The 15,344-nt window shown below is 52.4% G+C and overlaps 1 protein-coding gene across 1 annotated transcript in view; it reads left to right on the forward strand.

The window, feature by feature from the left end:
• FANCM (FA complementation group M) overlaps nt 1-15,187 on the forward strand; it is a 75,510-nt gene extending 60,323 nt beyond the window's left edge. The window contains exons 14-24 of the mRNA XM_086462082.1: nt 1,128-3,111; nt 5,020-5,099; nt 5,208-5,276; nt 5,849-5,986; nt 8,494-8,650; nt 9,602-9,708; nt 10,992-11,562; nt 11,672-11,685; nt 12,320-12,686; nt 14,200-14,491; nt 14,933-15,187. Coding sequence (XP_086318208.1) covers nt 1,128-3,111; nt 5,020-5,099; nt 5,208-5,276; nt 5,849-5,986; nt 8,494-8,650; nt 9,602-9,708; nt 10,992-11,562; nt 11,672-11,685; nt 12,320-12,686; nt 14,200-14,491; nt 14,933-15,080 — 3,927 coding nt within the window. The 3' untranslated portion in view covers nt 15,081-15,187. The remainder of the gene's footprint in view (nt 1-1,127; nt 3,112-5,019; nt 5,100-5,207; nt 5,277-5,848; nt 5,987-8,493; nt 8,651-9,601; nt 9,709-10,991; nt 11,563-11,671; nt 11,686-12,319; nt 12,687-14,199; nt 14,492-14,932) is intronic.
• The last annotated feature ends 157 nt before the right edge of the window (nt 15,188-15,344 follow it).

The raw sequence follows: 15,344 nt of genomic DNA on the forward strand, positions 1-15,344 counted from the left end.
GTTATGGTGATCAGGACCTTTCTGTTTTTTCCTGCTTGTATAAGGTAAGACTTTTGGAGAACGTTGCTTGTGTAGGAAGCAGGTAGCCTCTTATTGTAGAAGTCAGTTTTATCAGCCATGGTTCTATAAAGGTGCCTTGTTTAATTTCAGGGATTAATGAGTCTAGGGGTTCATCTGACTGAACTGCCAAAAATTAACTGTACCTTCTGTTTAGCTCTGACATCCTTGTCTTTATTGTTTATTAATGAAACAGGTTTGAACTTTGAAGGAGTGTTTCAAACCGTTGCTTTCAGAGCCTCATTTGACCCTTACTGTTCCTTTCGGAGATTGCATGCTTTAATTTTGAAATCTTCATTGAAAAGGGAGAGTGAGAAGGACAATCAATAAAGAGCTTTTCCATCCGGGCAGTCCTTGTACTGATACCTACCTGGGAGTGATGTCAAAGTCTATTGTGCTTTTTTCAAGTGTATTTTTGAAGGGGTTGGTTGCCCAGGTCAGTGCCTTTTTGAGCAGAACACTAATAAGCATCCATGAAAAGAAAATAGGTTCAGAGCCTGTGAGTGAGAAGTTCTTAATGTGCCGTCGGTGGCGATAGCCGAGTTACAGACGCCAGTACAAAGAGAGCAGAACTGGAGGCTCGCTCCTGTCGGAATAAGGCTGTCTTCTGCTCGCAGCGCCTTCTCCATTTGCTCGTCCTGGCGGAACTACAGCCTGTGAGCCTCAGCCTGTCTGAGCCCGCAACACCTCGCACGCTTTAGTAGCCGGTGGAGTTGCTGGCTGTTAATGTTCCGAGCTCACCTGCACGGCGCCGATGCTCAGGGCAGAATATTGCTGTGCCTTGGTGCTCTCTTAGATGCCGTCTTTGTTACACGTGGAATCTTTTGGCCTTTCTGAAACATTCAGGTTTGACTGCCCAAGCGTGGATTTGCAGCTGCTGCCAGCAAACGTTTTGTTTGCAAGTTGTGACCATAAATGCAAAGCACTTTCCTTTTTTTTTCTTTTCTTTCTTCTTTCTAATAGCCTTTAGGAGTATGAAAACCTTTGTCACTCGTTTTCAATATCCTTATGATGAGTCCTTGTGAGCCTGTATGTATTTATAGTAAATATTACACTGTGTTTGTCACCAGGGAGACTGCAGCTATGAACTGGAGATTCAGCCTCACTTACGTATCGAAGATGTCAGCGTTCAAAGGAATAAAAGTCATCCTTCCACCACCAGCTCCACACTCGATCAGAAAGCACGCTCATCTAGAAAAGACACGGCACACAGATCAAAAGTAAAACCATTTCTACCTGATGCAAATGATAATGGGAGTGAATTCTTTACCACGTTTAAAATAACAAAAACAAAGGCTCCCAAGAGAACTTCTGGATTACATTTGGAAGTGCCTGTGTTGCCTACAGATAGCGATACTTCAGCTTCTTCCTCAGCAAGAAGGCTTGCTCTGGTTGAAAGTGCTGACCAGGGCAACCAAAAGGATGAGGAACTAGAGGTGACGTTTGACTTAAATGAATCCATTGACCTATGGGACAACAGTGAAAGTACTGTAATTCGTGAAAGTGCAGCGATAAAGGAATACCAGACTGCAGATAAAGCTTGTAAGTCGCTGGGGACGAACCACACAGATTCGGGTTATAGTAGCTTCACAGCTGAGAAATCACCTGTGTCCTCTGACTTATTTTATCTTCCTGAATCCCATGTGGATTCATTTGCACTTGTGAGACTATCTGAGGAGCCTTCTTGGTTAAAACAAGCATTTTCCGATGTGAAAAGGCTTTTATCACAGTCTCCTCCCTCTTTGAATAGACTTTATGATTTGGAAAACATGATGAGAAATGAAGAAACAAGATGTCCTTTTCAAACAGTTATTTCTGAGAGTTATTCAGCGAGACTGCGGGACAAAGTCTGCCCTGCCTCCTCAGAAGTCAATCGTTCAGTGCTGCTCTTTGAAAACCCCGAGCTGAAAGCCACCAGTGAATCGTGTGCTGCTGTACGTGACTGTTCTTCAAAAACTGTGTTGTCTTCTGAGACGGCTGTTGTGAAAGCCGAGAAGGAACTTCCCTGGAATGACAGCTTTGACAGTCTGTTTGACGATGAAGAATTCACCGAAATCCAAAAGAAGACTCCAACAATAAATCACGCTCTGACAAATAACCCTTCAAATAAGTATTTCCTTCAGAAAGACAAAGATCATCTGGAAATTAACAAAAACCCGGTGATTACTGATGAAGAGAAGAGTACACATTTGTTTGAAGATGACCACGTTCCTGACGCAAACAACAGAAGTTTGCCGAGAAGCAGCAAGCACTTTGCCAGGCCAGAGGCAGGTGGGAGTGTTACTGGGCCGGTGGTGGAGCGAGGCTCGGGGCGGTTTCCTTCAGAGGCGCGCTGCCGGAACGCTGACGAAGCCCAGGAGGAGCAGCCATTGAGCAGTAGGACCACCACCGCGGAGGTGTCAGGGGGTGCTGGTGCGATGGAGCAGCTTCTGGATAGCGGTGACCTTTATGACAGTTCTCAGGAACTGTTTTCGGTTAACTTTGATCTGGGCTTTTCCATCGAAGAGTGTGAGAACGAAAGCTTTGAAGAAAATATAAATCCTAATAACACCGGAAAACTAAATGGCGCCTCGGGGAGTCATGCAGATGTTAAATCCACTGAAGGTAACAACCGATTACTGAATGATAGCTCCAGACTTGAAACATCGCCAGAACGGGATGGCAGAAGTCTTGGGGGAAGAGACCTTCCCACACCGTTGCCACTCCAGAGCAGGAGCACGAAGGGCAGAGAAGGGACTGGGGATGCTACCGGCGCGGTGCCTTTCCTCGAGTCGGGAGGCAGAAGTGGATCACCTGAAGCTTTGGCTTCTGCACTTTCCACCCCAACAAGCAGAAGGGTTTTGAATATTAAGGCTGCCAAAAGAATTGCTATGAACGTCTTCTCCAGAGCCAGGGGGGAAATTCCAGAGGCGCCTCTCGCAGATAAAGTAGATGAAAGCCCACGCAGGCAGAACTTTGGGGCTTCAGCCGTGGATGCGCTTGATTCCCCTTTAGGAAGAACTGAAAACCTGGAAGACACCAACGTTCGTGGTTCCCGTGTGTCTCCTGGCGAAGGTAGGGATTTCGGTGGGACAGTTCGTTCATACCCTCAAGTTTAAATAAATAGGATCCAGTACCTTTTGGGTCCTCAGCTTTTGGCTTTATGACTTGGGTGGGAAGGATGAAAGGAAAAGGGAGCAAGGGTTGTCATACTGGAAGCTGGGTCGGTGAGGAGACTCCCCAGAATCGTAGCCCTGCGTACGAGCGCAGCCGTTGGCGGCCGAGAGGCATGCGTGCCCGTCGGAGGAGGTGCTCAGAACGAAACCCCTCGTTCCTCTTCACGAGTGCTGACAGTGCAGCCGTGTGGGACACGATGGTGTGAGCTAGAGCTGCCCTTAAAGCCCTTCCTTGATCTCCTCAGTATCTGCTTCGTAGTCATCTGGGTGTGTTGCACTTCAGTCTGATCCGTGCCTTCGCATGTGCCTGTCGTTGTTCCTGAGGAACAGAAGCTCTCTGGTGGTTCACAAGTTCAGTTGTGTGACAACTGACTTTTATTTAAAATGTTCTGATTGTAACTTCAGCACAAACCTGGGTTCTCTTAAAAATACTGGCTGTTTGTGGGCTCTGTTCTGTTTTATTTTCTCCCTTCTCTCTCCCCTTCTGTCTTTTTCTGGTTTAGGACCAATACAGTATTAGAAAAATACTTTGTATTCAGATATTGCCCCTGTGTTCAGATATTGCCCATATATCAGTGACCATCATTCTTCACGCGTAGGTCCCTTGCAGGTCATGTTCACACCCTTTGTGGTATTTATCTCTGAATAACCTTGAATTACTTCCAGTATGATTCAGGGTTAATAGTACTCAGTCTGATTCATAGGGCACATTGAGTTTTTCTGAATGGTTTTGTTACTGTCCTTAGCCATTGAGACAAAGCACAAACAGTCCTTTTGGCGATAAAAGCACCTTTTTTTCCCTTTTCTTGGAAATCGTCTGATGGTTGTCGTGTTTTCTGAAGATGATTGACTGTCGAACGCCACCTTTCTTCCTGAGTCATCACACCTTCAAACTGATACGTTAGTTTACTGAATTAGAAAACTGTAAACTATTCAATAAAAAATAATTAACCCCCCCCCACCAAACCCCACAGAAAGAAGCAAATGGCTGGTTTGGAACCGCAGGGCTCATCCTGAACCTGGAGCAGGTTCTCAGGGCCTTTGTCCGGTCGGGTCTTACCTCCCCAGGCAGCGTGTGTTGTCAAAGTGATCTTTATTGGTATTTAAATACGTTTTCTTCGAAGTGGAATTTTGTGCTTTTCCTTAAAGAAAGGCAAACCTTTTAGTGGTTTGGTCAGGACCAGCCCTGCCTCCCACCCAATCCTGCCGTAGTCCCTGGGAAGCAGAGGGAGAGAGGAGCCAGCGTGGCCGTGCAGCCGCAGGTAGCGGGGAGCCTGCGGGGGGCAGGGAGGGTGTCCTGCTGGGCAGGGGCTCTGCCGGAACTGGAGCTGTGCCGTGCGGAATGGGAAGGGAGAGCTCGTGTCTCAGAGAGGCAGTCCTTTCTCAAAACAAAAAAGGCTGCAGGCGTTGGAAAGAGGGCTTTTCCGTGAGTTCTGGTTTGGGTCCGTGCACCCAAAGGGCTGGGTGTTACAGAACGCTGCCAGAAGTGTAACTCTGGCTCAGCTTTTAAGGACTGCTTCTCTTGGCTTCAGTTTTCACCTCCCTTTTTCTGCATCTGTGCTGCTTGGGGTAATCACTTCCACTCAGAGACTCTCCAGGGAGGCAGGATTTATTGTACATCGCAGCTGGAGATTATTTATTTTGATTAACAAGGCTAAAGAGAACAATATTTGCTCCACAGATCAATAAGTAATCTCCTTTGTAGGTACTTTTATAAGAGACAGATTTTGATTGCTCAGTTGTAGCAATATTGTATTGTGAACAATGCATTTTCTTGTGAATGTTGTTTACTGGTTTTTTTCTATAGGAACCAGCTGTGAGAGTGAAGAAGAGATTGTTTTCCAGAGAAAAAATAGGAAAAAGAAGAATGTTTTGAAGTCTCCTGATGTGAGTCTTACAAAAAGAAAAAAATAAAAAAAAAGAGAAGAGAAGCAAAATGACGAGTCCAACACCAAAACGAAAATCCTCTTTGCCATTGTACTTCTGTTTCCGTAGGGTATGGACGATAGCGACTTGGAATCGCCGGTTCGTGCCGTCAGAAAACGTCGACACCTGCTTAGCGTGGTGAGTGCGTGCTGCGGTGAGCCAGAAGGAAAATAATGCCAGCCCGTTTCTGGGCTGCATCTTTAAGCATTATGGAGTGCATCTTTAGACAAGCATGCGCCCTTTCTCCAGCCAGTTGGCAGGTGTTCTCCTGAGAAGTACTTGATGCCCTCTGACCTCAGGTGTGTTTGACTGCAAGGGCTTTCCTTCCTCCAGTTCTCTCCTGAGGTCTCCAAAGATGATTTTGCAGTTGTTGTTGGGCAGTGAAATATCGTTGCAGGCAGGACAGCTGAGCCTCTCCCTGTGTGGAAGGCAGTAAAATAACCTTTCTTCCACAAAGCTTTGCATTAAAAAAATAAAGAAATAAATAAAATCCTGTCACATTTGCCCTGATTTTTCTCCCAAAGAACATGTTTTTCCGTTCCTTTGGTACTTAACAAGATGATTAGCGTTACTGCATTATTTTGCCATAGCAAATCAATCCCAAAAAATCAGGTGTTGATGAAAAAAAACAGCTGTTGAGGGATGACTGTAATTGAAGTATTGCTTGTGTTAGTCTGACTTGTTGAAGTGTTTGTGAAATGTTCTTCTAGTCGGACACGTCCAGCGATGACAGCACGGATTTTCGCCAGAACTCGACTAGGGCCACGGACAGCAGCGCAGCAGCCTGCGCCGAAAGCCAGCGCAGACGTACGAAACGGCAAAGGGTCAGGAGCAGTTTGACGGACAAGGTACGTGACGTTACGTGTCTCTCTCTCTCCACACGTGGAAGGTCGTCTTTGGAGCAGTTTCTGTGAAGCTGCAGCGTTGGTAACTGCTGTGCTTTGTCGTGCCTGGGGGTGCGCAGCTGCAGCGTTGCAAAACCGAGTTCAGGAGAACACGTCTTCAAGCAGCAGCACGTCACCAAGCCCGAAAAAGAGACAGAGAGAGGCTTAGCGAGGTTCTGCTTCTGTTCCAACGGCAAGAATGAACTGGGAGTGTTTTCCCATTTGTCTGTGTTTGCATTTAAAAAAACCCATGAAAGTGACAGAAATGCTGAGCGCTGGTTTCGCTGCTAAGATGAAGATTTACTGTCGTTGAGTCACTCGTTCTGGAGCTTGTGTGCGCGTCATGGCCCAGAAACGGAGCTTCTGTCTGTTTTGTGGCCTCGTAGGCTCTCGGGATACAGCTGTATCGCGGCAGGCTTGCAGCTGGGCAGGGGTTTGGTTTTCAGGCGTGGTTTCACAGGGTTGAGGCTCATGGCTATTTCACACGAGTTTATCAGAAACCTTTGAGATGAAATCTTGAACCACTGGGTAATGATCCCAACCCTCACGTCCGTCGCCTGACTTTGAGAGGCACCTGCAGGGCCCTGCGCAATAACGTCCTGAAGCAAAGTAACGATTTCCATCGCAAGGAGGAGATGCTCAAAGATTAGTCAGGCTCGGGAAGCTCAGGGTCTTGTCTAGAACTTACACGATCAGGATACCTGATCGCAGGAATTGACCGTCTACTCCGATGGTTTCAACTTGGAACGTCCTCAGGCAGCAGTGGCCCCTCGATCCCAGCGCTTTGCTCTTAGCTGTAACCTGTCCCCGCCTCGGGAGCGGGTGCAGGAGAGGCCGCGGGGCCAGACTCGTGGGTTCGTGGTAAGCACAAAGCTCTTCGCTCAGCGTGGGTGCGGTTCCGCTGGGCAGCGAGGGCTGTGGTCAGGGCTGCGGGGCACATCGGGTTGGGTGTTTTTAGTGTTTTAAAGGCAGTCTTCATTACGGGTATTTCCCTCTACTACCAGTATTTTATGTTCTGGAATACAAAGAATGAGGTAGATGGAAAAATCCATTTTTCAATTTTATTTAAACATTTTTTCTAACGTGAGACCAAAAGGCTCATGGAAAGAGAGTGCGTGAGCTTAGGGAGTTCTGCTCTGCCGCCAGCTGTCATCTTACCTGAACATCCACAGTGATGAACGTGCCAGAATTCCAGATGCACAGGAGATACAAGACACAAAGTGGTTCTGATCAGTCCACCGCCGGCTCCGCTGTTCTGTCGGAAGTACAGCTGGTGGAGGTGTGAGTGCAGCAGGGATCTGTCGTCGCGCTAACGGAGATTGGGAGAAGTCCGAGGTGACCAAAACAGCCACCGGCACTGGATTCAAGGATTCAATCAATGATTTAAGAACCTGGTGACTTCCTGTTTCCCAGGCGGGACCAGGCCCTTGACTGTTAGTTTCTGGTCTCACGGTGCTTTTCCCACGGCGGGGTTTGTCCTCTCCGTAGTCCTTCGCGAGTAAGAAGGATTAAGACTAATTGGCAATAGCTTTGAGGGCTCTTTCCTGTAAACAGGTGACCTCCCGTGTGTTCAGAGTGCTCAAAACTGTTCTAGGAAAGGAACTGTTAATAATACCTGTCACTCAGGCCCACTGATTGCTGTAAACAAATAATTAAACGACAGGAAAATTTGAAACTCAGAGCTTCAGTCTTCCGTCTACTAAACTACAACTTGGTCACATTTTAGTTTAGTACTTCATAGCTGAAACTGTAAGAGAAAAAGTTAGCTTCATATGAAGTGCCTGACAAACCATCTTCCTGAATGAATTTGTTTTGTTTCCATGCGCGTTCCTGTGAACCTTTTGTTGTCTGGTTTTGATGGGGCCTTGTACCAAGGTTTGTGTCGTGTCTCCTGGGCTGCAGTTCACGTGTGAAGTGCCTCAGCTCCCCTGAAACAGCCACGCTTCCTCAGTAACGAGTTGCGTTGTCTGACGCGTTTGTGAAGCTGTTAATCCTGAGTCCTACAGAAAAAAGGGCAAACCAGCGTGCAGTCTGTAGCTGGGGCTTCTGGTGGACTTGGGTTCGGAGTAATGCAGCACGCCTGGGTCACAGCTGGTTTTTGAAAGCAAGTAGAATGAGTACAGCTGGAGTTATGAATTACAAAATGACCTGATATTTTTGGGTAGCTTGGCTGCACCGCGTTAGTGACTCCATAGAGACGTGCCGCTGACTGGTGCCCGTGCAACCAGCGCCGCGGCCGCCTTGGGGCAGCGCTTTGGCGCGGCCGCCGGCGCTGGGGGACAGACGCGCGTGCGGTCCCGCGTTCGCTGCGCCGCGCCGTCCTCGCCTCGCCTTCCTCCCTTCGCAGCCAGCAGCCCAGCGCCTTGGTCACGCCGGCAGCCCGTGCTCTGCCGTCCTGCAGGTCTCCTGTGCGCCGTCAGGTACCGGGGAGCCGGCCTCTGACTGCGGTTTGGGGTTTTTTCTGCTTTTAGAGTGCAGCGAGAGAGTTTTTAGACGAAGAAGCTGAGATGTCGCAGCAAGATGCAGACGGTGTTTCATCGGATGAGAGCGACGACGCAGAGAACGAGCTGAACTCCTCGCTGGCTCAGTTCCTGAATGACGATGTAGAGCTCACACAAGCCTTAAACGGTGACTTGTTTATGGATTTAAGATGGGGGGTGTTGCTTGGCAAGTGGTGCACGATGGGCACGGCCGCTTGGTCAGCTAGTGGTCAGCGCGTGTGGGCTGATGCGCGGTCACCCCCCCCCTCAGCTGTGGTACATCAGGTGCTTCCCTCACCTGTCCCGTCCCTTCCTCTTTTCGGTCGCACGGGTTTCGTACCTGCTAAGCTCCTCCCTGGAGGCCGCGCCGTGCCGTGGCTCCGGGCAGGCTGGAGTCGGTTCGTCGCCTCTCGCGAAGCATCAGCCGCCCCTCGTGCACCGTTAGGGCTGAACAGAAACACGGTTTTCGTTTTGCTGAGGGATTTCTGAGTCTTTCAGGCCTTCTGTTACAGAGGAACCTACCGCCTGATACGAAATAGCGACAGATACAGTGACAGGGTTGACCCTGACAGTGCTGATTTTTGCCGAGAGGGTTTACTTACCCCCCGTGCTTCTGAACTTTGTCTTCCCCTGGGATACTGGTGTGGTGGAATCACCTTATGACCTCCCCCACTGAAACTGTGGATTGTTTCCTGTGAGATCCCGTGTGGGCTTCAGTAAACCAATCCCTTTTTCACGCAGTCTCTGAAATCAGTGGTTGTGTCTGCTCTGGGAGGGACTTGCAGCGTGGAAAACTGAGTGATTTGGGTTTCCTGTGGCTAATACTGCCCTTCTCCCTGCTGGGGGCATCCCGAGCCCGGCCTGCTGAGAAAACCGGCTGCATGGCAGCTTTCACGATGGCAAGCTGGGCAGACCTAGTCCTTTGCTTTGGGATTTCCAGAGATCTCTGGAGAATTGCGAGTCTTGTTTTGTGAAATACAGGTTTTTGGGAGGCTGTGAAGGGATCACTTCACATGGAAAACGTGATGTAAAAATAATGAATTAAAAATTATATTCTTAATAATACTGTATTCTCTTCTGTCTTCTTGTTTTAATTCAGACAGTGAGATGAAAGGAGTTTACCTGAAGTCTGTGCGAAGTCCAGCCCTTGGCAATAGATACAAAATGGTTCATTGTGAATTCAGCAGCGTGGCAATTTTCTCGCAGGTACGGAGCGCGGTGGCTGCTGTCCTTGTGTCACGCCGATTGCGGGTGGGTTCTGATCCTGCTTCAAAGTGGAGTTCACAGCCTATTGTTGAGAAATAATAAGTTCTAACAGAAGACTTTTGACTTAATTTTGATTTTCAAGTTAGCGTGCAGACCCGGGTGCTCTCCTTGAGGCGCACACACCCCGTTCTTCAGCGGGAGAGAGGCTGGAGCACAAGCAGCCCGCGCCCTAGTCGTCCTTCCGCTCAAGAGCGGAGCTGTTACGGTGGTGGTTGTCGATCCATGCAGGACTGCACGGAGCTTCCAGGGTCGGAAATGTTCACTTCTTGTCCTGGCTGCTCCCGCCTCGCCGCGGTTTCGTCACCCCTGGCTGCGTTCCCCCTCCGCTGAACGCTGCGCAGGGCTCCGCTGAGACGTCTCCTCCGTGCTCTGTCTTCTGGTTCACTCTGAGCTCTTCACACCTCACGTGATACAAACCACTTGTGCAGTATTTTTAAACGACTTCATGGTTTTCCCTTGTTATTTCATAGTGACCAAAGAAATCACAGAATTGGAAAAAGAGGGGCTCAGGGTCGTTCCTCCCCCCCCAGGTTTTTTCTGTTTCTGTATTCCTGGGGTTTATGTCACCTTCAGCAAACTAAAACAGAGGTCTGTATTTGATGGAAAGGATAATTTTTTTTTCTTTTGTTAGCACACAAACGTCGGGGTTGTGCTCGCTGGGTGTTTGCAGGCAGGTCAGAAGGACACCCGGGACGTCGGTTTCGCTGTTCCGGCTGAGGCAAACACAGAGCCGTTACACGTCGCGAGGGCATCAGAGGGGGCTTCCGCCAGCCAGCCTGGGGCCTGCGCTGCCCCACGTGCTGTGTGGGCGGCACAAGGGTGGGCTCTGCCGTTCCTCGGGCCAAACCGCAGCTTGTCCCACCGTGCCGGCGGTGCAGCGTCCTTCCCCCGCGCAGCCGCGCCGAGGGGACCCCCCGGCCTGCGTGCCAGTGGTGCGAGCCAGCGGGTCTCCTCCCTGCCGTGACGCTGCCATTCATGTCCCCCTCAGAAGCTCCTGGTGCCGAACCAGGACCCGCACCTGAGCGCGGCTCGTTGCAGGCGCAGCCACGAGCGTGGCGGGGCTGTGGGACTGCCGAGCGGGGGCGGGGTGGGGCGGGGTGCGACGCCCCTGGGCCCCGCAGGGCTGCTGTGTGGGGTGGATAAAGCCAAGGGTGTGCGGAGACGGGGAGCAGAGTCATGGCAGCGTTCCAAACTTACCGGGTTTGGTTTTCCCCCCTCCCCAGATTCCTGAGCAAGACCAGGCTTACGCAGAGGACAGTTTCTGTGTGGGAGAGGAGGAAGAGGAACCTTGGAAAACAAGTGAATCCAGCGAGGAGGAGGTGTGCGTTAATTTTGACCTCCTAAATAATGAGAGTTTTACGAGTGGAAGAAAACAGTACCTCACTCGCCGCAGAAGAAAGTTAAAGCAGGCCGAGAGGGAGGAGACCTGCTCTGTCCCAGTGCAAAGGAAGAAACCCTCCCGCATTATTGTTCTCAGTGATTCCAGCGAGGAAGAAACAAGCGTCAGCAGTGAGAAGCCCATGAAAACGGGCTGTTCCAGGGCAGAACAGGAAAATGCTCCGTTACCCACATCGTTGCCTCCGGTCTCTTCTGCACAGCACAAAAACACGGCCGGGGAAGTCATCGCTCGTCAGCCCGCGGAGGATAAGAGCGAGATGCTTCTCGGCTTGAAAGCTGCAGTATCCGAAGTGCTGGATTTTCACCCAGACCCTCGAGGCAGGAGCACACGCGCTCCGCCAGCCCTCACCGGCCCTGGTCCGGGGAAGGAGGGTCCCCAGGCACGCCGTGAGGTGGGTGTCCCTCTGGAACACGGACCTTCCCCTCCCTCACCCTCTGCTAAGGAACCCGGCCCGGTGGAGCCCGGCCCGTTGCGCTGCTGCTCCGCGGGCTGTCGAGCAGCGAGCGGGTGCGCTGGTGGTGACCGAGGGGCAGGTCCCGCTGCACCGCTGGACACGGCCTGTGCACTCTGGTGCAGGAGGCTTTGTGCTCATGGGTAACCCGGGCGTCCCCTCGCCGTCAGTGTTGACGTTGGGGGTTAGGTACTGTCCCCAGTCTGGCAGTCGCGGAGGAATACGGACCTGTTTCCAGTACAGAGAGTGCCCCCTGATTCTTCGGGGTTTGTGGTTGTAAAATGCTTGTTCATTGTCCTAAATTAAGGCCCGTCATCCCTGGAAGTTGGGCTCCTGATCTCTTACACTTCTCTGCCTGACTTGGGTCGTTTGCCGTATTCAGGTTTCGTGGAACTCATTGGCAGAGGCTGCAGGCTTCTGTTAGCCGAGCTGCTAGATAATTAGAGCGACTAATTTGGGAGAGTGTTTGTAGGGGATTAAAGTGTTAATCTGAAAGTGATAATTGAAATGTGCAATAGTGAAAAATAGCTTTTTTTTAATTGGATTTAAAAAAAAAAAAATGGAACGAAGCATCTCTTAAGCATCAGTATTTGAAAACCGTATCTCTTTTATTGGCACGTGGTCCTTTGGCCTCATGCTTCTGTGACCTCTGAGACATACTGAGTGATTTTCCACACTTACAGGCGGAAAGGCCTCCCGAGAACCCCTGCAGGAGCACTGCAGCTCCACCTTGTTCTGCTTCCGCAGACCCCTCTGCGGCTGCCGCTCCGTTTTCACGTGACCCCCTGGCGAAAACCCCCTCGCTCTGTGTCCTGGCAGACAGCCGTGAGATCGCCTCCGGCGCAGAGGTGATCTCTGCCTTGAAGGCAGTGCACGGCGTCAAGGTGCAGGTTTGCTCGCTGAGCAGCAGCGACTACATCGTCAGCAACCGCCTGGCCGTGGAGAGGAGGTTCCTGTCGGAGCTGCTGAACTCCCTGAACAGGAGCAAGGTCACCCAGCGGATCCAGCGCCTGCAGAGCATCTTTGAGAGGGTGTGCGTGATCGTGGAAAAGGACAGGACCAGAGCAGGTGGGTGTGCCCCGGCGGGGGGGCACGGGGCGCTGCTCAGGGCCTGCGCTGGCCACGGGTGTGTGGCACGGGACGGGGAAGCAGGCTGGAAACCCGCGTTTGAGTGTCCGGAGGGTGTCGCGGTGGTACGGCCGCCGGCTGGACATGACCGTTTGGTTTGCTTTTGAGTACTCCAGGCAGGGAGCTGCAGCTGGATCCAGAGGGATGTGTTGCTCCCTAGGTGCTGAGGCAGGGGAAGGCACATTAACTGAAGCGTTACCAAGATGTGCAAAAACCCCAACTTTGGGACAGATTTCAACAGAGGCGGTGAGAATAGTAGAGGAACGAGCACGCTTTTATCTGTGCTCAGCACTAAAATAGTGGTGGGCTCCAGTAAAACCCGTGTTCCCAGCAGGAACGAGGGTGGTGTCAGTCAGACCGAACGGACACCCTCACTGGGCACCACTGAGCGCGCCGGCCCTGGGTGGAGCCTGCCTCCGCACTGCGGGGACCTCCGCACTGCGGGGACCGCCCCGCCGTGGCCGCTGCTGGGACAGGCGCAGACCATCGGCTGGGTGAAGTCAGTTCTTGGCCCAGGCCAGACGGAGCTCTCCTCCTGAGCCCCTGGGGCGGCTGCTTCAGCGCTTGCCTCGGGTCACAAAGCACGGAACAGGGGAGTCCGAGACACCCCCTGACTGGGTTAGACATTGGGGGAGAACTTAAGACTCTTTCTTGAGTTTCTGTGGTTTGGGCAAGCCGTTTGTGTTCAACCTGAGACCCTCACTGCGCAACCGGACGATGTCCCTGGCGCTGCCTAGTCTCAGTGACGCCTAGAAAATAACGGCCAGGTCTTGCTCGCACCCGCCGCACAGCGGGGCGGAACGAGAGCCCACGGCTCCCGTGAAATTACAGCTGTTCTGGGGCACCACACTCCGCTACTGAGATCTGACGGGTGTGGCTGCAGCTTTGGGTTGGTGCCGCCGATCCGACCTAAGGGCAGGGCAGACGTGGAAGCAGCGACAGGACGGGTCGCTGCTCGCGCAGCTTCTCCGAGGCGGCGGGAGACGAGTGGGTCGCACTGAGCTGCCTTCGCCCCGCTCCCGAAGGGGTCGGTCACTTCCCTGGGTTTGTGCCCAGATTTCCTCCTCACGCTCTTTCCAGAGCTGGTTTCTTGCTTGGCAGCATTCAAGCACGTTCTTACTTCTGTAGCTTTCCCAGCCCTCTTCTGATTGGGGCCGTCCTGTTGTTCATCGCTGACCCTGTGTTCCCCCCAATCCTCGCTCCTAATGACATTTCATTTCCAATTTCAGTGTTAATTCCTAAACTCTGCCTCCCAAATCACTGAGTGAATCCTGCTCCTATGACCCCTTCTGCCTCCTCTCCGGCAGGTGCTTTCCCTCACCTTGTTTTGGGTTGCGAGTTCTCAAAGCCGGGCATCTTTGCGCCGTTTTGCTTTGCGAGTGACTCGTATTGGGCTTTTCAGAGTCATTGAGCACTTAAATCTCACCAGGTTTTCCGGGTTTTCACTCTGCAGGAGAAACGTCACGGCTTTTCCAGAGGACGCAGTACTACGATGGCGTGCTCTCAGCCTTGGTCCAGGCCGGGGTCCAAATCCTTTTCAGCTCTTCCCAAGAGGAAACGGCTGGTTTGCTGAAGGACCTGGCTCTGGTGGAGCACAGAAAAAACGCCGCCATTCGCGTGCCAACAGAGGTGGAGGGTCACAAGCGGGAAATGCTGAACTTCTACCTGAGCATTCCCAACCTCAGCTACCTGGCTGCTCTCAACATGTGCCACCACTTCGGCTCCGTGAGGAAGATGGCCAACAGGTAACAGCGGAGGGGCGCAGCCCGCGCTGCGGGGCCCGGCTTTTGCTCTCCTGTCTCCTCTGGGGCCTCCTGCCGGGGTGGCTGCTCAGGGGGCGCCTTTCTGCTACTGCCAGAGCTCCCCAGGAGCTCTTCTGTTTCGGCCGTGGTCCTGCCCTGCTCTTTAGGCATTTCTCCATCTCTTTAAGCTCAGCAGAGCGAGGCAATGACATGGGCTCTGCTCCCACCAGCCCTCCTCCTGCCCGACCTTTCCCTTCCCCCTGTCATGGCATTGCCGGGGTCCTCGCAGCCCTCAAACCTGGAGAGCGCCCACCCTAGCCGCTCCTGGCGGCCCTGTTGCTCTCTGCACAGCGGACAGGGCAGTTCCCCCCTCTCCTCCCAGTTGCACCCACTGGGCTCCAGAGTGCTGCAGCTGAGGTGCCCTCCTGCTGTGGTCTCTTACAGCTCCCCCTTGGACATCGCCGCCGGCGCCCGGGTCAGCCCGCAGAAGGCCGAGGAGATCTACCGCTACCTCCGCTACGGCTTCGACGTGCAGATGCTGCCCGAGAACCTTGGTGCCAAGGGGCGAAGCAACACGGCTGCCACCAGCTGAGGGGAGCGCAACTTGGGCGGCCGGAGCCCCCCTGGCTGTTTTCTTTCGACTGCACTTTACCGAGTTCGATGGACTGTAAGGAACGTGAATAAACCCGCACAGAAACACCCGGGCTTTGGCCTTGCTCCGTCCGCCCCCGGGGCTGCGCCGGGCCCTCGCACCCGCCTGCCCCACCAGGGTCCCCCGCTGGCGGGGCGAGGGCCTGGAGCGAGGCCGTGGCTCTGCGGGCAGGGCGGCGTTTCGTTTGCTGGGTTGCAAAATTCC

The sequence above is a fragment of the Leptosomus discolor genome, chromosome 3, assembly GCF_034619465.1.
Source record: "Leptosomus discolor isolate bLepDis1 chromosome 3, bLepDis1.hap2, whole genome shotgun sequence".
NCBI classification, from domain to species: Eukaryota; Metazoa; Chordata; class Aves; order Leptosomiformes; family Leptosomidae; genus Leptosomus; species Leptosomus discolor.